At 43.7% G+C, this 27930-nt stretch overlaps 2 protein-coding genes across 4 annotated transcripts in view; both read left to right on the plus strand.

Annotated features, from left to right (window-relative positions):
• The window catches only part of adamtsl4 (ADAMTS-like 4), a 31544-nt gene extending 26988 nt beyond the window's left edge, over positions 1-4556 (plus strand). Inside the window, exons 13-17 of the mRNA XM_079164344.1 lie at positions 405-578; positions 671-850; positions 1302-1481; positions 1616-1763; positions 1913-4556. Coding sequence (XP_079020470.1) covers positions 405-578; positions 671-850; positions 1302-1481; positions 1616-1763; positions 1913-2043 — 813 coding nt within the window. The 3' untranslated portion in view covers positions 2044-4556. The remainder of the gene's footprint in view (positions 1-404; positions 579-670; positions 851-1301; positions 1482-1615; positions 1764-1912) is intronic.
• A 3640-nt stretch (positions 4557-8196) lies between these two features.
• LOC306699468 (CUGBP Elav-like family member 3) lies at positions 8197-27546 on the plus strand (the record flags this gene model as incomplete). Of its 3 annotated transcripts, none has more annotated exons than XM_079164093.1 (12): positions 8197-8341; positions 9666-9748; positions 23427-23475; positions 23829-23957; positions 24038-24117; positions 24493-24636; positions 25080-25224; positions 25559-25705; positions 26219-26284; positions 26868-26972; positions 27089-27232; positions 27419-27546. In XM_079164093.1, 12 exons carry the CDS (start codon positions 8197-8199, stop codon positions 27544-27546), a joined length of 1365 nt encoding a protein of 454 aa, XP_079020219.1. The 3 variants fall into 3 exon arrangements, with proteins under 3 accessions (XP_079020219.1, XP_079020220.1, XP_079020221.1); XM_079164094.1 differs by having other exon boundaries at positions 26219-26278; XM_079164095.1 differs by lacking the exon at positions 25559-25705 and having other exon boundaries at positions 26219-26278.
• Positions 27547-27930: the final 384 nt, after the last annotated feature.

Genomic DNA, 27930 nt, shown 5'->3' on the forward strand with positions numbered 1-27930 from the left:
AGAGTTTGTGTGCAAGGAGTTTTAAGTTTGGAGTTACGCTTTTTAATTATTGCAATTTGTCTTTATTATAAATTTCAAAAAGTCCTTCTTCGGGTCAGTATACAACTATTCAAGTACTTTTCAAGTCAGAGACTGCTGCAGAATCTTTTTACTAATTTATCTTTTGCATTTATATGATGTATTTCTGTGCTTATCTCTTGTTTCTGTTTTCCTGCTGCACAACCAACTGCCCTTTGGGAACAAATAAAGGATTAATTGATTGATAAGCAACTGCAAATCTTTTTTGTCAACTAGTATTTGATCCACTTTAGATTTGAATCAAGTAAATGGGTATGAAATGCTTTGTAGCGTTTCTTCCATCTGTTTGTAGTCATTCTTGTTTTTCTCCTCATCATTTGTCACAGTGCTCAGTGGACTGTGGAGTTGGGAGGAGGACGAGGAGTGTGCACTGCCTCAGCGATCAGGGCAGCGTGGTGAACGAAAAAGAGTGCAACTCCAGGGCTCGCCCACAAGGAAGTGAGGAGTGCAACATGGGCCCCTGTGTAACCAACTGGTACTTCACAGTCTGGTCCAACACTGTGAGTAACGCACATACACAGAAGCAAAAAGGAAGAAACATCCACAGCACTCAAAACTGAGCCTCAACCTGATCTTCCACTTTGTCCCTCAGTGTTCGGCGCAGTGTGGCCCTGGGGTGCAGAGGAGGGAGGTGGTGTGTCTGACTCGAGGAGGGGTCAGAGAGGGTGGAGGAGGAGGGGACTGTGTTGGGGAAAAACCGTCAGAGATGAAGGCCTGCAACGGGGGTCCCTGTGTGCCAACAACCATGTGGTACAGCAGCCCCTGGACACAGGTAGGTTGCAGGAAGAATGAATGAAACACAGAGATGAATGGGGGGAAAAAAACATTTGAAGGACAGAATGTGTACAAGTTGTTTTACTGTATAGTACCTTTAAAACGTGAATCGATTTTAACTCAGGTTTGTTTCCCTTTTAAGTTTCTATTATAAAGACATTGTTGTTTTGATGCCTAACACAAATGTTGCATTGTCAAAAAGGTTAGTGCAGAGTGTGCAGGAATTCATATGTTCCCCTACTATTTCTACAGTACTAGACGTTTTTATTGACCCATAGTGACTTTAATTTGTACTTTAAGTAGTCTTCTGTGTCATCTTACATTTCATTTTATTCATTGAGGTTGTTTTTTTTGCATCTATAGATTTTGTATGTTTGTTTCGGAGTAAAAGAGCATTCATATTGCAGTGATAGATCCAATAAACACAGCTACTGTATTCCTTCTTTCAGTGTAACGTCCTATGTGGGAATGGAAGTCAGCGACGAGACATCATTTGTGTCCAGAAGTTGGGGAATGATTTTACTGTCGCACCAGCCCATGAGTGCGCTCATCTGGAGAAACCTGCCGCGGTCCAGGAGTGTGAGATGGGAGAGTGTGAGCCACAGTGGTTCTCAACAGAGTGGAGCGCGGTGAGAGACGATGGGAGAGAGAGCGGGATCTGAGAATAAAATGCTGGAAATGATGCGACAGAACAGACTAAATCTACAAATAATGATTTATTTTAATTAATAACCCTTTTGTTTACACTCTCTTTTTTTCTCAGTGCTCACGTTCTTGTGGAAAAGGCTTACAAATGAGGGAGGTACGGTGTCTGGCACCAGACAAAAAGCACAGCCACGAATGTGATTTGAGCACCAAACCTGAACAGGAGCAAATCTGCAACACAATACCCTGCAGTCCACAAGTCGCAGGTGTGTGTGTGTGTGTGTGTGTGTGTGTGTGTGTGTGTGTGTGTGTGTGTGTGTGTGTGTGTGTGTGTGTCTGCGTGACCATGATATGTATACATATGTGTCTTTTTCTTTCTTGCCACCAACCTCTTTCTCCGCCTCTCTTTTCACAGATGAAAACTGCCGGGACAGACGTCACAACTGTGTGGTGGTGGTTCAGGCCAGGATGTGCGTCTACTCGTACTACAAGACTGCCTGCTGTGCCTCGTGTACCCAGAGTGCTCAGCGTGCCAAGAGGCACTGACCAGCCAATCACACAGACAGCCCAGGTGCACGAGAAGTCAAGGATTAGGTCAAAAGAGCTGACCCCCCACCCCCTGAAATAAAAAGTCTGTAGATATAGAAAGCCCAGAGTAGACATAAACCTTGTGGTGGCCGTGTGATAACATTTAGCTAATTCCTCCTGATTCTTCAGGTAAAACACTGTGAAAGCAGCCGGTTCCTTTTTCCAGTTCTCTGTATTCCATTAGTTTGTCTGTTAGAACCACATATTCCACTGAGAGCGCATCTGTTTACTCGTTACGTTAGCTTTAACAGGTTCAGAATGTGTCACACAGGGCTGAGTGATGCATTGTTGTGATTATCTTAGGCTGGTAGATTATAATGGAAGATGACGCCGCTGTGTTCCAACAGCAAATTTAGCCTTGTTTTAATGATTATTTTTAATCTTCAGCAACTTAAAACAATGCAAACCACTAATTATGAAAAGAGAGGTGCTGAACAAATAATTACCATTTGTGCTAGATACACTGTGTATGTTATAGTGTATGGAAGATCTACTGGAATAGTGTCTCTACACTGCAGACCCCCAACTAAGCTAGAAGGATTTCATTAACATATCGTATGTCTTTTTCTGTTTGCCAAAAAATATTTTCTCAAGCGTCCTCTTATTGTTCAGTTCAGTATTTGGACGGATGAACCAAAGGAGTGGGGTGACCATTGCAGTTAGTGACCAAATATATCAGAGCAGGAAGAAGTGAGAATCTTCCCAAACAAGTAGGATAATTAGACATGGATGGTAAACAAGCAGCACAGACTGTGTGAAGTCCTTCGACGTATTCATGCCAGTTACAGATATATCTTTTTAATGAGTGTTTTTGGAGCTGTGTTGAAATTCACAGGTTTGAAGACTCATAGCTGCAGTTATGTTTTTCCTAAAGTCAGCAAGATGCTGCTCACTAAATAGACAAAACAATAAAGCGTTCTTCTATACTTTTCTTCTTGTCAACAAATCCCATGAAAAGACCAAACCAGCAATGCGTTAGTCTGATGATGTACATTTTTAATGACGGCTCACAAATATATAGTTTATTTCTTTAAGGGTCAGTCATTTTCTTATATAGCTGGGATAAACAAGAGAAAGGTGTATTTGTTGGGGACTGTTTTCCGCTGTAGATTAACACACGTCAGTATTTATGTCACCAGGATGGTAGATTGACTCAAAATCAAAAAATGTGTGGCTCATTTATACGTTTAAATCGTTTTTTTTTTGTTTTTTTTATGTCACAGGGATTTGTGGGATTTATTGACAAAAAGCAAAATATAGAATATTTCCTTTAACTACAAACTAGGTGATGCACAAGTCTGAAGATGTAAAACGATTCACTAATTTCGCATTTTAGTGATAGCGCCATGACGATTGTGTGGAGGTATGAAACATCTTCATGTCCTAGAAAAGTATTCCAGAAGTATTCATAAATTCTAAGGGCTGGACGAACAAGCATGTAAAATACGTTACAAAAATAGAGTCTGCACCCTACATAATGCTTCCACGAGCATGTAATTGAGAGTGTGAAGACTGTATTTCTTCCGTCTTTTACATGTTTTATGTCCTCGCTCTTTTCTCACCTCATCTCATTATCTTCTCTTTTTGCATCCGTCGTCACCTTCACGGGAGGAGACGATGAATCTGTCCTTTGAGAGTAGGTGAAGCCATAATTAGAAAAACCTTGAGTTGACTGAGAAAGCTGCTTTCTTACACTAGTCTTTTAATGAGTTAGTTTATGATACAGATCAAATGCCATCATTCTGCTTTGACCTGGAAGTAAATATTTTTTGCATTCTGAGGCGGCAACCTCTGTATGTGTGTGTAGGTACTCTTTATGCCCTTTCTCTCTTTCTCTTATATCGACTGTTTTTACTTGGCTCTTTTTCTCTTCCTACACCTCCCAAGAAGACATACACACACATTACACCCTGCCCACTCAAAGGTGAGGAGTCTTCATATTTGTCAGATATGTTTTAATGTCTATATTTTTTTTGGAACATAGTAAGCGCTTGTGTTTTATAGAGAAGTGTTGTTGTAGACTGCATTTAATCACATCTAACTGTCATATAACTATTTTGCATTTGACAAGAGAATCTGTGACTTTATCGTACGTGTGAGTTTTGGATGTGTGTGTGTGTGTGTGTGTGTGTGTGTGTGTGTGTGTGTGTGTGTGTGTGTGTGTGTATGGTTGCGTGTTTTGCGATCGTGGCTTTGAATGTGTCATTCTTGTCTCTAATCCCTTGTAGTAAAAATTACTTTTTATATAAAAACAAAAAAAGGATAGTAATTTATCTATTATCTAAAGAACATGTAATTTATTTTCTTGTTTTAAGAAGCTGTAGCAAAATGTTTTTGTTACCACCAGAGTATATAAGATTGTTATTGTTGATACACAGATGGGGTTTTTTTTTATCATGCAAAAACAAAAAAAAGTGTGGAAAGATTATTATGTCAAAGCTTCATTTTAAATAAAACAACACAGAAATGAAGTAGAGTGTCATGTATACTTTTGCCCAGTGATTCAGGGTGGTATAGCCACTTTCCTCCAAACGATGGCACCGTTGAGTCTCACACATGAATGAGCAGGCCTCGTTATTTCACAATGAAGTGGCCTACGGAGCAAATGTCTCTTTTTGGTATCAAGCCTGCATTGTGACGAGTTCTTTTTAATTAGTGTTTTTTTTTTTATATATTGAATGAGCAAAGTTGATGTGGTCATCCGAAAGATATTTTGATTAATTACTGTATTTAATGATTTGACGTGGAAGTTTCTTGATACATTATATATTACATGGTCAAAATGGCATCATAAAATCAATTAACGAAATCCACCATGAAGCATTTTATCTTATTAATGTCTGATACCAAAGAAGCGTTTCCACATAAAGTTCATTATGCAGACTATTCCAAGCCCACAGTGCATAACACGAAAAAGCATTCTTTGACAAATACAGAAAGGTCAGATATGTCTTGATGCCTGAAGTGTAAATGTAAGGAGTGGCTGTAAGTTTAAGAGTTCAACAGAGCCAATGGTAAAACTAAGAAGAGTTTGGAAGTTTAAAGGTCATAGCCACTTTGCTAAACTAAACTTTTGCTAAAGTATAATAGGAATGTGCAGTTATAAGAGCGGTGTGGTTGGATACCAAGTGGCAGTCCCCATATGAAGAGGTATACTCATGAGTGCAAGTCAGTGTTATTTTCTAACACCATGGTCTTAATGCTGTTTCAAAGCCTTATCAACACTTTTAGGAATACAGTGAAATACTTATTTGGTGTAAATGTACTACTTTACTGAGTGTCAAAATACTGAAATCCGCCTCTAAAATATCTATCATGTGCAGGTCTTAAATTGTAGAATGTAACTTATTGGTTATTTCTAGGATATTTATTGAATGTTGGACAATTGTTTCATGCATAGGCCCAGACCATTGATATTGACCTAAATCATAATATTTAAAGTTCCATGAAGCCCTAACTGCAATATCTACAAGATAGACCAAATACCAAATTGTTGCCTAAAGGTGTAGGAATAGTCTGCTTTGGTTACAAAAAAAAATCTGAGTAGCATAAAGTTGAGGTTTTCCTTCACCAACATCGCTGCTCTCACACTCGCGTGCGTGCTAGCTGATTCCTCTCCATCGTGCAGGGAGGCTTAGCGGCTCCAGTGGCGTGCTGCCTGCACACCGTTCACGTCCTCGGGGCGCCGCGTGCCTCCTCTGTCGGTGCCGGTCTTGTTAAGAAAGCCCCTAGTGTGGAGAGCTACATGCAAGTTCGTGTGTGTGCGCGCGCTGTGTGGGAGGGGTGTAGCCTATATGGCGGATGAATCTGGCGGGGGCTGCTGGCTCACAGAGGGCACGAGGCAAAGCAGGCAGATGGTGACCTTTTGGAGTAAATTACCATGAACCCTATGACTCTCTCGTTTCACTCATATATCTCCCCTCCCAAGACTCTCTGCAGGCACGCACACATCAAAGATAATGTCGAGGAAAATGTGGCTGTTAGTTTGTTTAGCATTCAAATTGGACGCTGCCTGCTTTTATACCACAGTGAAATAGCCCAATGTCGGCCGGTTTTTCAAAGTACAGGGTGTAAAGTAGGCCAACTCCAACCCCGAGCGATCTCTCCTTCTCTCTGTCACACATTTTACTCTGTGTGGGTGTGAGCGTGATTTCGGGCTCGGGCGTGAACAGCTGTAGTAGTCGTGACTGTGTGCTCGTCGGCGGCGGCGGCGCGCTTCGGCTTCACGTCAAGAGGCATCGTTTCAGCACCAAGGCCAGAGCTCGCGGCTAGAACAATAGGCGGCTTCGCGCACGGTCTCGCCTAGGCATCGTGTAAAAAGAGTAAAAAGGGTTTAAAAACACTACTAATACCTGCAAAAATTACACAAATATAATATCAAAACTGTACATATGACACTGACTTTAACCAGTGCAGACGTACAAGTAACTGAGTGAGTAGGGGGACACATTTTATTTTATTATTCGTGTGAGTGAGGCAGACATATTTGTTGACGGTCCCTGGGAGTTACGTCACACGCTTGCAACCGCTTTGAGGCGAGGAGGAGGAGGGGTAGGGAGAGAAAGAGAGAAGAGGAGATACCGGCATTGGACGTGAAAAGCCATCCAGCCGTTGAACGGGTGAGACGCAACAAGAAAATAGAAAATAGCCAGAATAGAAAGTAGGAATCACCTCGATTAACGGTTAGAACAAATAAGCGCGAGACTGAAAAAGACTAACTGTTGCGGCTGGTTATCCTGTTATCACTTTGTAATTAATTAGGAATTAAGAGTGAGGTTTTGGGGAAAGTTATAACTAACTAGCCGGACGTCCACTCTGGATTTTGAGAGTCGAGAGATTGGTAATATTTCAGCGGGTTTTGGTTTTGGACTCACCTGCGAGGACTCTCCGCCAACTCCAGACCTCCAGACCGGGAACACCGGAGGGGGGGGGGGCTTGTTAAAAACACAACCGAGCCTCTAGTATCTGTACACGGAAGAGGAGGAGGAGGAGGAGGAGAGGGAGAGTTCGGCAGGCACAAAGAGCGAAGAGCATCCAGAGAGAGAGAGAGAGAGAGAGAGAGAGAGCGAGAGAGAGGGGAGGAAAGGAAAGGAAGGAGGACGGGACTGAGAGAGAGAGCGGTAAGGACAACAACGGGGACCCAACAGAGCATCCCTCTTTAGTTTCTGATCGGCACAGGAAACACTTTGAACAGCATCATCTGAACACGGTAAGAGCTCTTTGATGTATTCTAGTCTGTACATTTCTCTGTGTTGTTTTGTTCCGGTGCGTGCGTGCGTGCGCGCGCGCGCGTTTGTATGTGTACATTGAGGGGGGATCGGACAAAGAGCCAGGGAGCCCCATGACATCCTACATGCTGTAACCTACAGCTGGCTAAACAAAGAACCCGCTCCATGATTTACCCCCAATCATGCTGTTTTTATTTTATTTGTAGGGATCCGGAACGCTGCTTATCCACCAAAAGGTAATGAATGCTCACAGATATATTTTCGATATATATATATTTATATAATTGGAAGGGAAAGGGGGGGAAAGTCCCATTATTGTTTTATGATTGGCTAATTAACATTTGCATAATTGTTTTACCAGAAGCTACTGGAGCCCTTTGTCATCAGGCTAGACAATAAATACTCAAAATGATCACGCAAATAATTTATATATATATTTAAATTATTGATATATCATTTTATATCCTAAGAGCATATTCAAATAAGAAAGTTGATTCAGAAAATATATAGATTTTTTTTTGATATTCTTCTTTTTTTTTTAAATCATAAAACTACAAATATGCACAACACTACAATAATGTAACAAATTACATATTATAAGTAAAAGTCCCCGAGGGAATACTACTCATTTTATTGTGATACCGGGAGTTTTAAAGTCTACAATGTGTAATAATTACAAAATAATTATTTCTTATACCACAGACATACCATAAGAATATGAAATGCAAAATATTTGTAGGACTATTATTGTGTTATTGTCGACTTCTGTGACCCAAAGACTCATCCAGCATCGGTTGCTCCTCTCCAGGGATACCTGCTCCTGATCTGTTTGCCTCCCCTATAGCTCCCTGCTACACCCAGTCCTCCTCTCCACTCTGTCCCGATGAAGGAGGCCGACGCCATCAAGCTGTTCGTGGGGCAGATCCCCCGAAATCTGGAAGAGAAGGACCTCAAGCCCATCTTTGAGCAGTTTGGCAAGATCTATGAGCTAACTGTGATTAAGGACAAATACACAGGAATGCACAAAGGTAGGTCTTTGCATATAGAACTTTAACATAGACAGACAGATAGATACCAGATAGATAGACGTGTGACAGGAAGGCAGATATATGGGTGGGTTCTCCTGCGCTGAGTCACATGTCACCATGGAAACGGTCACACCTCCTCTCGTCTCCATCTCCCGTTAACAACGTGAGATCGTGAAGACGGGGAGAACAGAGTCGGCTAGTATGCTTGTGCCAGATATAAAGGCGTCATATAGTACATGGTTGGGAGACTTTCTAATCGTGTTAATAATTAGGAGGCTTTAAATAACGGCCTCATCTAACAATAGATAGGTAATAAACGGTAGCAAACGCACCCACACGCACAATGACCTGGGGTCCTGTGTGTTATGAACCAGATTAGGCTGTATGCTCCAATCAGTGTAATGGGCCTGTAAGCCCGGGTGACACACGGGGAAAGAATCTGTTGTTTTGAGAATCCCCACAGCCACAGTAAGCCCCTCTTAAAAGCAATGAGATAGACCATAAGATGCATGTATATGTGTGTGTGTGTGTGTGAGTCATTATGTTGAGTCACTCTGTTCTTCAGATGTATGTCCACTCATGTGCGAATGTTTCCATCCTAATCGTCGAATCTTCTCTTCTTTACTTTGAATCTATATACGTTAGTCTGTCTTGAGATGCCGCCGGAATGCTAACCTGCTGCTAATCTTGTTGTCTTAGTGCTGGTGACAGGTGTAGTAAACAGCTCTGGCCAGCCAGCTCTGCTACCTACCCCTCCCTCTCACACACACAGACACAGGTACAGCACATAGGACAACAGAGGGAGTGTATTTGGAGTGATCGTGAGGCATGCATATAGTGGTTGGTTTTAGGGGCAGGAGACCTGACTGTGCCCAGCCTGTGAGGCCTTATTAGCCCCCCACACACACACACACACACACGTCTGTGGTGCTGTCATGTGTGCTGACTCGTGCCGTGCCGTTCTGCAATGTGCCGTGCCGTGGAGTGTCCTTCTCTGCTCTAGAGTGCATCATCATGGTGTTGTCAAGTTGAATTACAGTGCATGAATTTAAATATATGTATATATATATATATGTATATATATATATGTTTTTTAATCGTCTCGCAGTTGGCCTCGTGATCAATCAGAGTAGGTGACATATACTCAGGGAAGGCATCAGAAAAGGAGACATTTAAATGATTTAAATGGTGTGGCTGTGTGTGTTTTGGTAGAGGGTGATACAGAGACAGAGATAGAGAATGACAGATATTAGAGCTGCTCGCTGACCTTTTCTACCTTTACTCCTTTCCCTTCTTCCTCTCTCTCTCTCTCTCTGTCTGACAGGATGTGCGTTTCTGACGTACTGTGCGAGAGAGTCGGCGCTGAAAGCCCAAAGCGCTCTACACGAGCAGAAAACGCTACCAGGGGTAAGTGCACATCACAGACACACACACACACACACCCCCCAAAACAGTACACACTTCACACTTATGCAGCAATAAACACAAGCTTGCACATACACTCATATCAAAAGAGCCCCTTCCCCCCCACCTACATGCACAGACGCTACCTTGTATACACACACGCGCACACACACTCACACACACACACACGAGTGGCCTCAGATCAGCGTGTGTCTGTTCTGCTGGAGGTTCAGCTCCCATTAGTAACACTGTGACATAACTCAGCAGCCAGCAGGCGTCTTGCTGCGAAGGACAAACACTCCCTCTCACCGGAGACACGTAGGGTACTCTGTGAGCATAATCATCTCCATTTCTCTGTCTCTCTCTCTCTCTCTCTGTCTCTCCATCTCTCTGTCGGCCTCCCCGTTAGCCTCCGGTGATAGCTCCCGCCTAGAGAGCTTGTGTAATTAATGTGGCCATTCCCCTTTGTCTCGTCCCAGTCTCCCTCTTGTTGAGGGATGGTGCGCTGCGGCCGGGCAGCGGTATAGGACACTGTTCATTATGGATGGGCCACTGTGCGAGATATGTGTCTGACTCGTAGGCCCTACCTCTCTGTCGCTCTCTTTTTTTTTCTCTCTCTCTGACCTGGTTTCCGCTGCAGTTGAAAACGGATTTTTACAGCGGCTGTTTTGGAAGATTTAGCTTTTCTTTTTTTTTTTACACCAAAAGTAGTGTGCACTACTACCCAGCCAAGAGAGAGAGAGAGAGGGATTTTTTTTTAAGTATGGGACGTTTTTTTTGTAGAGATGACATTTCCCCAGCCTTATCTAAACTCTGATTTGCAGCAGTTATAACAGAATAGTGAATGCACCTTCGCCGCCGCTGAGCCGTTCTTACTATCTTACCGTCGCTCAGCCACTAATCGGAATTTCAGCTCCTGCACCTTCTCTGCAAGCCGGGGTGTTGATAAGATCTCTTTGAGAAAATAGTCGGAGGAGAGCCTGAAGAAAAGGCTTTTGGGGGGAGGGGAAATGTTCTCACACAAACACAAATCCCTGCACACATACATACATACATACATGTTGTATTCATGCAGCTTGGAAATGCCTCTGTACATACACACTCACGCGTACGAACACAGCATGTTACAATGACATTAATCCAATTAGGGCTCTGCTAAGGAGTCTGACCTCTCTGCGAAAATCACCTCTCCGCTGTCTGCTATGTGTCTCGTTCCTCCCTCTCGTGCTGCCTTTTGTCCTTTGACTCATGACTCATTCCTCTCACCCTCTCCAGTGTTTTTTTTTTACATTTTTTTTACTATTATCCTTTCTTGTTGATGACATCAAAAAATCGGCTCGTCACAGCTGCAGTGAATTTCCAGATAAATTACGGTGAATAATCTGGACACGCGGAGGAAACATTTGCAGAGAGGATACTCATTAGCGGTACAGATTTACTTAAGAGCCGGCACGAAACAATCAGAATCACCACAAACCCTGAGGAAGACGTGCTGAATTGAGGGTGTGGCTGTCGTGTGCTGGGCTTTTTAACAAGCCTTGACTGGCAATGAACAACATCACTGTTTCCGCATGTGGCCTTCCTCCATTTAGTGTGTCCTGCCTTCCCCTTGAGGTGGATATGGAACAGATTTTCTGCCTGTACTTTGAGCCAAAAGTCTTACTCTCAAGAATATGAAAAATGCTTAATTGAAGACCTTATTTACAGCATGTTTATCGGAGTGCAGTGAATTGGTTGATGAATAAATAGAAGCTATATGTAAACTGTTTTTTCTTCCCTTTATTGAAATCACTCACAAATATTTCCTGACGCATTCCCACAAATAAACCCCTCCGGTATGTTGAATATTGCTTGAGTTTCTTAAAAGATGAATCTAAATCTTATTTCTCCAAATAATTCCAAGGCATTACTTCGTTTCGGTTTAGCTTTGCTATCACTTTCCACTACCTGTCTGTGTGTGTCATCCTCCCCCTCCCTGTCTATGGCCTCCTTTGACAGGATTTAGAAATGACTTCAGACGATTTTCTCTCTCGCCTTTTCAAACATCCTCCCATTGTCTCATTCTTTTCTTTGCCCAAGAATTGCTTTTTCATCTCTTCCTTATTCCTCCTTTTTATTTTTCCCTCCATGTTTTCCATTTTCTCTCCTTTTTTTTTCTCCCTCAAATCCAGTCTGTCCTCTGTTCAACTCCTCCCCTCACGTCCCCCAGTTTCTCTGCACCAGTAGAATATTACAGAATGTTCTCTTCACTACCCTCAACCCTTTTCATCGCTCGCTCCTTTCCCTCTCTAAAATCTCTTCATGGCATCCCTCTTTCATCCCCGCTTTTCCCTTCCTGCTGTCTTTTACTCCTTTTTTTCCCCCTCACTGCACCCTCACACTTCCTGCTCGGATTCTCATTTCACAGTCATTTATGGTAACCCTTCTTCTAAGTCCTCCTCAAAACGTCAGTCCCTCTCTCTCTCTCTCTCTCGCTCTCTCTCTTAGAGTTCCTCTACCCCTCGTCTCATTTCCCCTCCTCTTGATTAGTTGACCTTTTGACCGTTTCACACCCCCGTCTCCTCCCCCCTTCTCCCCTTCTTCCCCGGCTCCACTTGTTAAGCTGCATGATTAGTTTCTCACAAACTCATTTTCATAGTCAGATCCCGGGCTCACCGTGGGGCAAAGGAGGGGCCGAGGTGTGTGTGCGCATGTGTGCGCGTATATTGTAGTCTCGAATCTCGGGATTTGCTCTTAATTGCAGATACTGGTGGAACATCAGGCACCTCGTACAGCTTTAATAGAGCTGTATCATCACACACCAATACAGATGTGTTTCCCTCACACCATGGCCAAGCAATTAAAAAGTTTGGTGACAAGTCCAATGCTACATGGTGCTCTTGCTGCGTCTGTCTGTCACTCACTGATGGGATTTAACGCTGATTTAACGGTTCCAGCCAGCCAGTAGAGGAATGAAAGCAAGGAAGGCAAACACAGAGAGAGTTGCAGAGAAACTATACCTCGAATGTCCCCCGCTAGCTGCAGCGGGGGCAGTCGGCTGTCAGATTGGAAAATGAGGGAAAGGATAGAGGGATTGAGAGAGAGAGAGAGAGAAAGAGAGAGAGATGAACAGATGGCCTTATCAGAGTTTCCTGCGCCTTGTGTTTAATTTGGACACAGAGAGGGAACGAGAAGCACAGAGGGAGCATGAGATGAAGGGAGGGAGAGAGTTACATTATATTAGTCACAGTGGCAGACATTGAACAGTGGAACCACTAGCAAGTCCCACTGTAGCACACAGATGTTTTGGTGTATTAGATGTGCTACGGAGATTTCCCCTGAGACGCATCCACACGAAAGAGCTCGTGTTGAGCCGTCGCATATCACGGCTAATTTGCACTTGGAAATTTACACCAAATGTGAACAATGAGGACAATATTCAACCAGGTAAAAATATGCTCCTATTTTGGTTTTACCTTGTGGATGCTTAAAAGAAAGCACGACTGATATTGCTAAATGCGTGAACAGGACAAATAAGCAAGTAGCCATTAAGCAGTTGTGCCCATGTATTTAATATACTTTTTAATCACATCTACATACGTGATATTGACTGGACACATAGGACTATATGTTGTACCACGGGCTATTGTCTTATTGGTAGACAGGGTTGGTGGCAGTAGGCCGACGGCGTGTGTCCAAGGTCAGAGGTCAGGGCTCAGCCTCTCGTCAACAAATTCGTTGTGACTGGTTCCAGAGCTGTAAAAAGAGTGGCGGCAGGGGGATGGTGAGGGTAACGTTTACATAAAGAATCTTCATTTTTATCTTGCCTTTCATATTTAGTATGCAGTTGTATTTCTCATTATTACGGCATAAGTCGTTTGACATGCTGTTTTTGTAATGACTTAGTAGTAAACTTGTGAATTGTTATATTGTTGGCCACTTTAAAAATGATTTAGCTTATATATTGTTGACAGTTTGTCTATATTTCAGTAAAAGGTGAACAGCTATATATTATAACACACCATTTACAGTAATCATTCATACAAAAACCCATCCTTCCTTTATCCTAATCTCCATCCTTCCCCAGTCTCTCTAAGGCCACTCTTCCCTCCCGGGCTGTTCAGATTTTAACCTCACATCTCCCTCCCCCCTCTCTATCTATCGCTCTATCTCGCCCAATCCTACTGCCGCTGTATTTCCTCCCTTATCTTTTCCTTTTGTTCTCTGTCGTTGATATCTCTCCCTCCATTTAATCTGCACTCTCTTTTCTCTCTGCGTTTATCTCTCCCTTTATCTTTGTTCTACTTCAAACACAACTGTTCGTACACCCACACCCACACACACGTATGTACACGATCTCACACACAAACACACATCTGTTTGGTCACGCTGGCATCCGCAGACCTCAGTGTAGGTGAAATTAAAGTGTGATAAGCAGCTTACCAGGTGTGTGTTGTCATGCTTCACTGCTCTCCAGGCAGCACTTTGCTCCCTGTTCTTTGATTAGAGCCGAACCGAAGCCTTCACCCACACAGACACACAAACACACAAACACACACACACACACACACACACTTATATACACATTGTACTTCCCATGACACACTTGATGCCTAATGAATTATTAAAAAGGCAGAAGAAGAACCACAGGACCAGTAGTTAACAATAACTGATACAGCGGAAGATCGATACGTGCATAAAGAATATAATAAAAGTTTGTAATAGTGGTATTGATTAAATGTATATGACAGCATTCCTTAGCCGATAAATTGGAATAAGTCCAGGGTTGCAGCTGGACCATGCAAACATAACGGGAGGGAGAGAGAGAGAATTTTTTATTTATGTCCCAGGGCTGAAAACATATTTATTTCCGTGCACAGTATGAACTCAACTGGCTTCCTTCAAGGTGCAGCAGATCAGTAGAGATGCCCGTGCTGCTGCTTTACAGTTAGCGGTGTGTCACTTAATTCTGAAAGGAAAGCCCACCGTATGTTGAAACATGAGATTTTGGTTCGCAATTCAAAATTGCTTGTCCGTTTCGTGTGTTGGTAGTGCTGAGAGAATGACTGGGAGGGGTAGACACACTCTTTTCATGAGTCCATCATCCCGTCCTTGTGGTTGATGTTTGTCAGACCCTCTCAGGACGTGTACTGTGTGCATGTTGTGTACGTTCTGTGTGTGTGTGTTTCCATGTGGAATCTGAGATGCCTGGCAGGCAGCCTCCCTATAGGGCAAAGCTATGATGAGCAATTATCCACTAGGGCGACTTTGTAGGCTAATTTAGCATATTTATGTGGTCAGCAGCACTGTTTACTATTCCCCTTCACTGCTTACTGCTGCACTTTCAATTCAGAACAGACCCCAGCTCCCACTGTCTCTCTCTCTCTCTCTCTCTCTCTCTCTCTCTCTCTCTCTCTTTCATTTCCTCTCGTCTCTTCCCTCTCTGCCATCCCTCTGCCTCTATCTCTCCCCGCCTGATGGGGTTTGTGATGTGTATCGCTCCCCCCTCCCTCATGCTGTTTCTCTATTTTTATCCTCACTGTGTGTGGGATGTGAAGGGAGTAGAGGGACAGGTGTAGAAAAAAAGTGTGTGTGTGTGTGTGTGTGTGTGTGTGTGTGTGTGTGTGTGTGTGTGTGTGTGTGTGTGTGTGTGTGTGTGTGTGTGTGTGTGTGTGTGTGTGTGTGTGTGTGTGTGTGTGTATGAAAGAAGTAAAGAGGAGGAGCCGGAGAGAGGGTGTTGGTGTGAGTTGTGTACAGCTAAAACCAAGGGGGATTTAGCTTGTTTGTTTTTAACAGAAGTCTTAACTGTGTATGTGTGTGCGTATTATGTATGTGTGTGTGTGCTTCATGTATATTTGCATTTGTGCATGCAACTTGGACATGGCGTGTCTGCCTCATATTTCACCACAAAATTGAGGCAGAATCTAATCATAGCCTCATAAAAGTCTGACCCTGGAGACCACCTGCCTCTCTAAGACACACACACACACACACACACACACACACACAGAGGAACATTTGTGTCTTGGCCAATTTGATCATGTTTGTGTGGCCATATAATTACCAGGTTACGTGACTGTTCACTGCCAATTCTGTGTTCTTAGATGCTGAGCCCTAAAGTAGACCAAAGTTGAGATGAGTCCATATCACACACCATCTGTTTTGTAAATCCAGCCAGCTACAAAAAAATCTGCAGGGCCTAGTTTCCATATTCACAGATTGAAAAGAACAGTTTAGTTGCAATTATCTTTCCATCATTATTGCATCTGATGCTGGACGTGCTGCTTTGTTCCTGCAACTTAAAGCTTTACATGTGGAGAGAAGCACTGCATGGCCTTTAATGTGCCCATTTAAATCCATGGACTCGCACACGGTTTATCGCAAGATGCACACTTATGGGGATGAATACATCCTTATATATAAAATCCTTATATTTAAATGTGACATTAAATATAAATGCTTCACACCGACTGATGCAAATAGTTTAATTTGACTGATTATTGAGTACACGGCGGGATGTCTTTCATTTATGTATTTGGGTTTTTTAGGGATTATCGAGGATGAAAACAAGTGCCAGAAAGCAGAGTGTGCCAGAAAATCACTTAAATGTAGTATGCTTAACAGATGCCCAGATCTTGGGCCGGGCTTTGATCATTGAGCGGTGTCACTGACTTCCGGTGCCAGATGACATAGCGAGCATCACTCATTCTTTACATCACTTACTGTAACTTTCACCCTCTCATTTCCTTTCCCAAGAGGCATCTTAAGCTACGCTGACGCTGTTTTCTGCACATTTGGCTGCCAAACTACATGCGGGTACTCAACTACCTGTGAACTTTAAATAATGCAACAACAACAAAAAAATCCTCTGCCATCATAAAAAGCCATGGATGATGTTGAAACTGACCATGTGAGACTAAAACCTGCATCCAGACACCTCGTCTCCACATGCACTATTTATATGTCTGCACTAAGCTGGATGTATGGAGCAGGGCCACTACAATGGGGCTGAATGAGTGTGTGTGAATGAAAGGGGGGGGGGGTTGAGGAGGGCCATGAAGAGGTTTGCCATGAATAGGGTCGTATAGACAGGGAGGGGGTAGGGTGAGACAGGGGAGGAGCAGAGGACGTCGGGTCGGAGAGAAGGCGGAAACAAGACAAAAGTTTGCCATAATGAGCGTGGAGGAAGGGGCAGGCGGGTGGTGTGTGGAAGAAAAGGGGTTTTCTGGGTGGTGGAGGAGTGGGAGGGAGTCAGGGCGCACTTCTGTCAGTTTAAACAGAGACATCTGTCACATGGGGCCACTGCTGTGTGTGTGTGTGTTTGCATATGTGTGTGTGTGTGTGTGTGTGTGCGTTTTTATATGTGTGTGTATGTGATTAGGCAAGAAAGAGGGATGACAGGACTTAAGTTGCACCTGGGGTGTGACCTCGGCTCTGAGGTCTCCTCTCTAACCACACTCCAACCTGCTGTCTCAATAATGTTCTTTTCACACTGACCACAGGCCAGAGCTGGAGCTTTGTAGACCAAATGACACTATTGTAGACCTCCACAGTGCTCTGTCAACAGAAGACCACTGGGCTTGTGTGTGTGTGTGTGTGTGTGATGGTTTGTAAATTAGCGAGTTGAGCCTTGTTTTAATGATGCACGCAAATAAGGTTTTCGGATAAACAAACTAAGGTTTTGTTCTGCTCATTTAATTTGTATGTTGAAGCACATGTTTAGTTATTGAATGTAAGATTGTGGATACTTCTTTACTTTCTGTGTTTGGTTTATTACATTTTAAGGTGTATGGGTGAGGTTGAAACTAAATTTGAGTATAACTTCCAATTGATGAGCTATAGACATTTCATTTTAAGTATATATACACCCATTGGCCTGTGTATTTAGTGCATGACTTCAATATTAATATACAAAAAACAGTATTTTCTCAATTTTATGCCACTTTCCTTGACCTTAATAGAAAATATCATGAGGAATAAATGTCAAATCATAGAGTCAGTAGAACAGCAACAGGAGAGGCAAGCTAAACTTTACTAGATTCAGGCGTTAGAGTGATCTTAAGACTGATCAGCCAATCATCTGTAAGTAAAGTGAGTTTTAGAAATTGTAAGTATGCCTTTTGATTTGTTCCCCAATGACAGAAGCAAGTAGTTTAAAATCAAATTAAAAAAACACACCACCATACATTGATTTTACTCATGGTGTGCACAAAAATAGATGGTCAGAATGAGGCTATTTTCCCCTTTGATTAAGCTTCTTAAGAACATACAGGTTATTAACATGTCTAAGTTCTACGGGATCCACGTTACGCTGTAACTATCTGAGCATCCAGGAATGTGTCACTGGCGCTGTATTGAATGTAATCTCGCTGAATATGAGATTTTTTTTGCAATCATAAATTTGTATGGCATTGAGCCGCCTTTTTTAATTTACCAGCTCATTTCCCAAAGGACTTACACTCCCTAAAATAGAAAGAGGGTCCAAGTGCATAGGTCTAACAGTTATCCGCTATAGTGCTGTGTGGATTATGTTGGACTAAATCCAAAGGATCAAATTTCAGTGAGTGCTCCACTGCTGCATGCAGAAATGTTTGACAAAAAACAGCATAATATTATAGGGATCAACAGAGTAGTTAGTTCTGCTTTATGCACGGTTTGATACCATTACTGTGGAGAGTGATGAAGGCAGAAAAGCGAGGGAGAGAGACGGAGGCGAATATGTTGGTAATCCGTGCTCCAGTAGAGAGGGTGATGAAGGGTTAACAGCCAGATAAAGTATTGAGTGGAAGAGAAGGAGGGCAGACTTCTCAGGTGTGAAGAATGGAATGAGATAGACAGAGGAGAGAGGGATGAGAGTCGGGGGGGGGGGGGGGATGGGGCCGCTCAGGAGCTTGTATTATTATGGTTGCAGGCCCCCGTTGCCAGGCAACAGTGCTGAGCAGAGATGCCAGGTTGCTAGGTAACCTGGGGGATGCAAAGCCTAACGTGGTGCGAGAGAGAGAGAGAGAGAGAGAGAGGAGACGGAGGTGGGGAGGAGCTGCTCCACCTTCCCGCTCAATCGCTCTTGTTTCTCACATCTCAGTGTTTTTCACCCAGCGGTGAACGAGAGAGTGTCATCGGGGAGTCAGAGTGTTGCTACAATATAAACACACTGAATATATATATATAAAGACACTGAAACACACAGACTCATCTATCAGCAAGGGAGCTGATAGATGAGTCACCTGATAATTACTGGTTACTTTGGTATTTGGTGATCACGATATGTCGTGTCTTTCTGTCTTTTACTGGATTACTTGCAGCCGTGTAGCTCAAAATCAAAGCAGAATTATATTCAACAGTCATGTAGTTTTATGTTAAACAATATATTTTAAGAGAGACACATATGGGGTGAAGAGTCCCGCTATTTAACTCAATTTGGGGTTTTGCCAAATTCACATAAAGGTTCACTACATAAAGAGTTTGCAGTTACAGCAATGATGGAGAGAGAGAGTAGGAGCAACGCGAGAGGAGGAAGTGAATGAGATAGAGCAGGCAAGAGAAAAAAAGGAGGGAACGGGTGGAAAAAGATAAAAAGAAAAGCAGTGATGTGCCCGTGTCATCAGGAAGGGTATATAGGCGGATTACGGAGTTGAGAGTGGAAAGAGGGGAATCGAGGGCGGCGGAAGAGTTAAGAGGGAGAAATAATGCTAGATTGAGGAGAAAGGATAAAAATAGTTTTCTTTTCTTGTGCACTCTGGAAAATGGACATCTTAAATTGTGTGGATGGAGTGTTCCAGAGGGAGATTGAAGGGGGAAGGGTGTGTGTGAGGAAGATAGATATGAGTGTTAGTGTGTCTGTGGACACACACACACACACACACACACACACACACACACACACAGACACACACACACACCCAATAGTCTGTTATCAATTTTCCTTTTTTGTTTGCGAAGACATTTGGAGCGGACACAATTGCTGTAATGATAGCATTGGTTCAACACTACTTTGTTCCATGTTAGTGCGTGTACACACACACACACACACACACACACATTTAAATATGCACGCTACCTCCTACCCTCGTGATGTGGCGCAATGGTTTGTTCCACTGATTTTGCGTGTGTGGGGGAGGGGGTGGAATACGATTTGATTGGATAATCCAAGGATTTAATATCCCCTAATCCTGGCATAATCCTCTCTGCGTTACTGCGGGGAGCAAGATTAACTGTATGTTTGTAGGATGTTTGTTTCTGCGTGTGCAAAAGGGCGGGTGCTCTGGGTGTGGGGAAAAGTGTAGTGTATACAGTGTGTGTGTGTGTGTGTGTGTGTGTGTGTGTGTGTGTGTGTGTGTGTGTGTGTGTGTGTGTGTGTGTGTGTGTGTGTGTGTGTGTGTGTGTGTGTGCATATGTGAGTATACACTGTGTGTGTATTTGTTTTGGCACCACAACATGTAAATGGAGCTGTGTTTGCATGCAGGGTTTGTTCATGCGTTGCCGTGGACGAGCCTCCACTGAGTGCGAGTGGTCATGCGAGCGCACACACGATCATACATCACATATCTCGCCCTCATGCATCGCCGCGCTGTCGCTCACATACGAGTTTTCCTTCCCTCAGAGATAGAGACAGGTTCTTAGTATTCAGCAGGACGGATCAAACCTCGCTACAGGAGGAAGCCGGCTCCTCGTATACGTGCGCACGCTTGCAGATGGTTACTGTTAATTAAGTCCTAATTGGAACGTGAGTAATTAGAGGATGATTTTACTTGAAAAGGAGCGTGTGGCTGTTCATGTGTGTTGGAGTGAAGGAAGAGGAATGAGTGGAGTACAGTGTGACTGATGAGCAGGGACTGTACTATATTTGCATTTTTCTCTCAGGCTCGAGGGAATTTGAATTACTCTTTCTACAATATAGATTCAGTTCCTTCAACCTTTTCCCTCAGAGCCAAATCGCACTTACTACCTCCCTCTGGATACTGCCCCCAACTCTACATCACTCTCATAAATCTTCCGTCCTCTTCATTTCCTTGTCCTCATACGTTTTTCACTCGCTGCTCACTCATCCCTTGTTTCATCGGCTCAAAGAGGGAAGATGTCGAGGAGGATAGTGTGGAGCTGCAGCAGAGCACTCTCCGGCACACATTCTTTGTTTACCCCAAGAGCACAGCAGTCACCCTTGGCAACAAGCATCCTTGTTTACCTACCCAGTGTGCCGTCATACAATTGCCATGACAACGAGCCGGTTGCCATGCCAATTTTCCGATGCCATTGTGTTGTCTTTGTGGCGGCGGTGTGCACCTCTCATCTGCTGTTTCTCTGGCTTTTTCCTCCATCTCCAGCCGTCTTTTCCAACACGTCATAAGAACTTAATATTACGTGGTCACTTTAAATCACCAAAAGGTCAGTTCAAGTGAACACATACACTTCCTCAGGAACCGATTGATAAGCCTGGATTGATAAGCTGTAGTCGGGAATCATTAGGTTCTTCTGTTCAGTCTGTTTTACAGTCACACGGATGAGCTTGAATGGGGCTAATGAAGGAAGCAGTGGAGGAGGTGATGGATGGATAAAAGGATAAAGGAAGGGTTAGTGTACACAAATCTTGCTACAATCAAGCCTGCTCTACAACACAGGCCCGGAATCAATGAACAAGACGGGACTGATCGATGAGTTGATAGTGCGAGATGGATGGCAGCGTGGATGGATAGCGATAGCACCAGGAGTGGAATATGATGGATGGATGGAGGGGTGGATGGATGGATGGATGGATGGATGGATGGATGGAGGGTTGGATGGAGGGGTGGATGGAGGGATGGAGGGATGGCTGGATAGAGGGATGGATGGATGGATTGACAGTTTGAAGCCAAGGTCACTGAAATCTGTAACTTTATGTTTATGTCGACAGTTCGAGTCAATAAAGGTGCGGGTTACAAATGTACATTATTCCTTCCTCTGCAGACCACTGTGTGTATTTGTTGCGTACAGATGTGTTTGCTTCTGTGTGGGTTTGTGCCTCTGATTGTGTGTGATGGCCTTGCCTTAATCAATAGCTTTGTGGTGACAGCTAAGAGCTGATTAATCAAATGTATGGATCAGTCTCTCTCTCTCTCTGCTCTGCCCTCTCCTCAATTACCAGCTTCATTACATTGCCTTAACACCCCACTGGGACCTCTCTCCATTCTTCCTCCTCATCCCCTCCCTTTCCCCTCCTCCTCCTCCTCCTCTCTGTCCCCATCCATCCCCTTTTCTCATCCTCTGTTCTTCCCTCTGAGTTTTTCTCCTCCCTGTCATACATGCAAAATACAATTGCCACAAATCACTTTTTTGAGTGGCAGTGAGGCAAAGCTATGATTATAGTGCATTGTGCACTGAGTGGGGAACTTTAAATATGAGCCTGTCTGATAAGGATGTTTATTCAACAAATGTGCGATGGTTTGCTTTTATTTGGTTTTGCATCATTTCAAAGCTTGGATCAGAAAATAGGTGTGTCTACCCCACAAGCGTGTTGTTTTCCTCTTCTCTTTTTGGCTCACTCCCTCCTTCAAACCTCTCCTCATCTGGATTTTTCTTCCTTTCTCCATTCCTTGAGCTTCTTCTTTCTTTTCATCCCCATCATTCTGCAGCCCTTCTCCTCCCCCACCGCATCCCTCTGGCATTAACACTCTCTCATTGCCTCAGTGCTATGACTAAGCACTGTGAGCGTGTGTGTGAGTGTGAGTGTGTGTGTGCATGTCTGTGTGTGATCAACCTGTGTGTCTGTCGATAGTATATGCATGGTAGGGCCGTTCAGAGCATGTGTACGCTTGCATGCATGCATTAGCAGTCACGGCGATGGATCTCTGTAGTCGTGACAATTTTTAGACTGAGGAAGTCACGACTGAATCACGCCCCACTCCTCCTCCCCCTCTTTCTCTTTCTATTCTTTTTGAATCATCCTCTGAGGGGCAGCTTTGCTTTCATCCTCCTACTCTCCATCTCTCTCTGTGTGTCACTCCTCATGTAATGCTTCTTTTTTTCCAGCATTTCCATTCACATCATGGGTTCCTTTTGGCCTCCACCTGCCCTTTCAGTCGGTCAAAGTCTGTCGGGGTCCCCCAGGCCTGACTCTCGATCTCCATCCTTTTATTTTTAGCTGACTGCGCCTGTTCGCTTCACACACTTGTCATCTCATCTCACCCCCCCCCCTCCTCTTCCTCTTCTCTCTTTCTCAATCTACTCTTGTCCCTCATCTAATCCGTAGTTCTTCTGTAATCCAGATCAACTGGCCTGCATTCTTAATCTCGTCACTTCTCAATCCCCGCTCCATTCTGTGTGTGTGTGTGTGTGTGTGTGTGTGTGTGTGTGTGTGTGTGTGTGTGTGTGTGTGTGAGAGCGAGAGAGAGAGAGAGAGAGAGAGAGAGAGAGAGAAATCAGAGATTTTAAGGTTGTCCCAGCAGCCTGGGAGATCAGACACACCTGCCACCTGCTAAACTTGATTTATCAGTGACTAAAACACACACACACACACACACTGTCAGTACTGTAATTAAAGTTTAATCTTTTTGCTCAAAGGCCTCTGTAACAAAATAATTTGTCAACATAACTACTTCCTCACTATTTTATTGTTTCAGAACTGTGAAGTGGAGTCCATCCTAAAGACATGTCCTGGGATAAGACAAATGGAGAGAGGCTTGATTATGTTGACCATCTGTGTTGATGTTCCTTCTTGTTTGTTCCGCAGATGAATCGGCCAATCCAGGTGAAACCAGCTGACAGTGAGGGCAGAGGAGGTGAGACAAGTACCTTAAACGTAGTTACACAAACACAAACACACACACGCAAACGTGTCAGTGTGACAGACAGAAGGGTAGGTGTCCAGCTGGATCAGATAGAGATGAAAAGTAGTCACCAGGGTGCTAAATACATTACACACAGACTCACATTCAAATCACATTTTTTCCACCACCCTATCTCATTACCCATTTCTGTAGTCAATACTGCTCCCTGGTGGACAAACACGGTAGCTTCCATTTCTAATAACACAACTTCTATTGTTTGATCAACGTAGGTGTGACCAGTTGAAGGTAAATTAAGTTGATTCTTATCCTTTCCTCTCTGTTCTTCCACATTATTGGTCTCTCAGAGGACCGGAAGTTGTTTGTGGGCATGCTGGGAAAGCAACAGAGCGATGAGGATGTCAGAAGACTGTTTGAGCCCTTCGGCAGCATAGACGAGTGTACTGTGTTGAGAGGACCTGATGGCACCAGCAAAGGTAAACACATACAGTACATACGCTTATATAATGCCATTTAATATAGCCTGTGTGCTGTAACTAACTCTGTTTTGTTACAGGGTGCGCTTTTGTAAAATTCCAAGGACACTCTGAAGCCCAGGCTGCCATCAACAGCTTGCATGGAAGCCGCACAATGCCCGTAAGTTGCATGCTTCAGATTACAAATGATTAAAAACACAAACACACACACACACACACACACACACACAAGGCAAACACACACATGGTCTTCCAAAGACATCTGCACGAGTCACATGGGACAGTTTGAATTTTCTGTAGGTAATAATGTAAGTAATGTAATCATCTGTCTTCTTTGCTGCTGTCCTGGGTGTCATCAAGATGCTGGGATAGGCCCAAGCCCCATATGAATCGTAAAAAGGATTAAGTGGATAGAGAAAATTAATTAATTAATAAACATGGAGCCCAGTTCCATTAACACATAAAGTGGATAACATGTAACATCACTTCTAATTGCAGTTGAAAACTTACTCAATCTTCATCTTTCGCTTCACAGGGAGCGTCGTCCAGTCTGGTGGTGAAGTTTGCCGACACAGAGAAGGAGCGGGGGCTGAGGAGGATGCAGCAGGTGGCCTCCCAGCTCGGCATCTTCAGCCCCATGACCCTCAACTTCCCCGCCTACAATGCCTACACACAGGCGGTCAACGCACAGGCAAGCAGTGCACGGATGCACGACGCACTCCACGCACATATACACACACTAAGTTTGTAAGACGAGTGCTGTGCTTATGAAAGGATGTAATAAGTTTGAAGAGGCTATCAGTGGTCTAATTGGGGCTAATGTCATTACTCAGACAACAGAACATACGTCATCTGGCATTAGCTTTCCCGCAACACACAACCATTAACCCACTGACTCGGGACATAATGGCCTTGTAATTAGATCTCTATTCATCTGTTCCTCCATCACTCCCTCTCCCTGCCCCTTCCTCTTCTCTTTGTTTCTCCCTCTCTCTTTTCCCCATATCCTCTTTACTGTCTCTTTGTCTTCTTTCTCTCTCACTTTTCCCCCTCTTTTTCCCTCCCTGCCCCTCTTTTTCCCCATCCCCTTCCTCTCTCTCTCTTTCCATTTCCTGTCTACAGCTTGTCCAACAGCAGGCCCTGGTTGCCCAGTCAGCGTACTTGTCTCCTGTTGCAACAGTTGCCGCCGTACAGATGCAGCAGATGGCGGCGCTCAATGCCAACGGAATCATTGCCACACCCATCACACCCCTCACGCCGTCCTCGGGTAGGCTCACACACGCACACACTCACATGCCATGCATACTGAACTTGTTTATGCTCAGACACATGCACAGGATGTCCATGTTTTGTGTAGAATATGGTTTGTAGATGTAGTCAGCTGTATATTATAGCTCAACATTTGAAAGGGTTTTTATTATGATCCGCAGTATTTTCCCTCAGATGTTTTGCTTCATCAAAATAACAATTCAAGTTTACAGCACTTAGTTATTCATGTGTTTTATGGATTTTGAAGATGTAGACTTAACAGCTGTAGTTAAATAGTAGTTGAAGAGCGGCAATGACGGACTCATTTTCTGGAATGTGATCTCCATCTGTAGGTACAAACTCTCCACCAAATATGGCAGGAACGCCTGTGCCAGCTCTCCCTCCGCCATTAGGAGTGAACGGTTACAGCAGTCTGCCAACCACCAATGGACAACAAGCAACAGAAGCACTATACACCAATGGCATTCACGCATATCAAGGTTTTTTGTTTGTCTTTTTAAAGATTGGTTATGGTTACTCAAAGAAAAAGTACATAACACATAAACAAATAAATACTATTACAAATAAAAAACACACAAAAATAAATTGATTAAGAAAGAAAGAAAGAAAGAAGGAAAAATTCGAGAGAGAATAAATTGCATTACTCTTTTACTGAAAATCTTAATCTTTCTAGCTTTATGCATTCCAAGATTTCCTGTATGAATCTGTTGTGTGTAGAATGGGAGGTTTCCATTTAAGAAGAGCGCCCAACAGAATAGTAAATGACATGCTTTGTTGTGGAGGGCATATTCGGTGGGAGACCAAACAGGGCTGTCAGAGGGTCAATAGGCATATTGAGGGCCTGACTAAATATTAAGGTATTTAAATATAATCTAAGAAGCACTTAAAGAATATGCAATTGAGACTTAAACGAAGGGAAACCTGAGCTTTATGGTCCCATTGTTTGTCTTGTTTTCATTCTCACTGCTTTTCTATTTTGTGTCCCTCTGCAGCTCAGAGTCCGGTCCTGGACCCCATACAGCAGGCGTATGCAGGCATGCAACACTACACAGGTTGGTGTAAGTGTACAGCCAGGTGACCAAAAAGCTTGATGAATGTCCCACTGTGGGTTGGGATGGTATATGAATAAACATGTGAAAATCCCCAGTGTAAATACTTGTATATTGCTTTAAAGAAATCCCTTCCGGTTCAGTAAGGCAGCTGGTGCAGTAGGTTGAATCAGAATACATGTAAATAGGGAACAAGGAAGGTCAGGTGTCTACTTTCAGTGTGACCGCCTTCGTCTCAAGGGTGGAAGAGTTTCAAGGGCAATTCATTCTGTTATCATTCATCCGATTTCAGTGACACACATTAATGGCTGGTAAATGTAATACAGCTAATGATACCTTTACACCATCCGAATACATGATTCACACTTATGGAGTAAATGGGGGTGGAGGGGTGCTGTAATGTGTGCGCACCAGACTCAGACCAACAATGTCATTGTTGTTGTGTCTTGCTCCGTTCAAGTGTTACATTTAATAGTTTTCACCTTCAGCAGGAGACGTTTCAGTTTCAAACCAAATGATTCTATTGGACACAGCCATGTTGCCACCTGTTGTTTTTACCCAATCAGAATTTTGTTACCGTCTCTCCCAATAGCGGCGTATCCTGCTGCCTACGGATTGGTCGGCCAGCCGTTCCCCCAGCAGCCAACACTGGTTGCCCAGCAACACCAGCAGCCCCAGCAACAGCAGCAGAGAGAAGGTGATGTGACTTCCTTTACTGTCTGGGGCCACACCCACAGTGATCTTATTTAAAGTTGTTTGTCACAAGGTTTTTACTGCCTGAGATAATTTATCACACTCTAATGTGTGTTTCAGGTCCAGAGGGCTGTAACATATTCATCTACCACCTGCCTCAGGAGTTCAGTGACTCTGAGATGCTGCAGATGTTCCTGCCCTTTGGCAATGTCATCTCGGCGAAGGTGTTTGTTGACCGGGCCACCAACCAGAGCAAGTGCTTCGGTGAGACAAACAGACGGGGAGAAAGAGGGAGGGAAAGGGGAGAGCAGAGAAAGGAAAGGACGAGTGACAAAGACTGGGTGACTTTGTGCAGCATAAGATATCGTGTCTGTTTAAATTTGACATCTTGGTTAAGTTGAGACAAAGGCACGATCAACAACTTTTCATTTTCTCTCTCTCTCTTTCCAGGATTTGTGAGTTTTGACAATCCAGCCAGCGCTCAGGCCGCCATTCAGGCCATGAATGGCTTCCAGATCGGCATGAAAAGACTGAAAGTGCAGCTGAAAAGGCCCAAAGATGCCAACCGCCCGTACTGAGTGACAACTGAGAGGAGGAGGAAGACATAAAGAGAGGTGAGGTGGTGAGTGAGGAGGTGTTGTATGTTGGGGGAGCCAGAGAGAGAAAAAACAAACCTGGAGAAGTTAGCGTTAGCTTTGACACTGCAATGCTAATTGATGGTACAACGTTAAAAAAGAAAGAGCTTAACATGACATAACAGTGAATATACTACGTTGGGTTACTCATATGAAAACAACTAAAATACTAAAATATTGTTTTCCTTATTTATTTTCTTTCCTGCTGTTTTGATCTTTTTCCTGAAACGGCAACTTACCTCACCCAAGATCCTTCCGTCCAATCATAATTCACCAGGACCCCATCGCTATGGCAAAGGTTGCCTAGTGACCGATAAAGCCCTGACC

This window comes from Pholis gunnellus, assembly GCF_910591455.1.
Source record: "Pholis gunnellus genome assembly, chromosome: 8".
Lineage (NCBI taxonomy): Eukaryota > Metazoa > Chordata > Actinopteri > Perciformes > Pholidae > Pholis > Pholis gunnellus.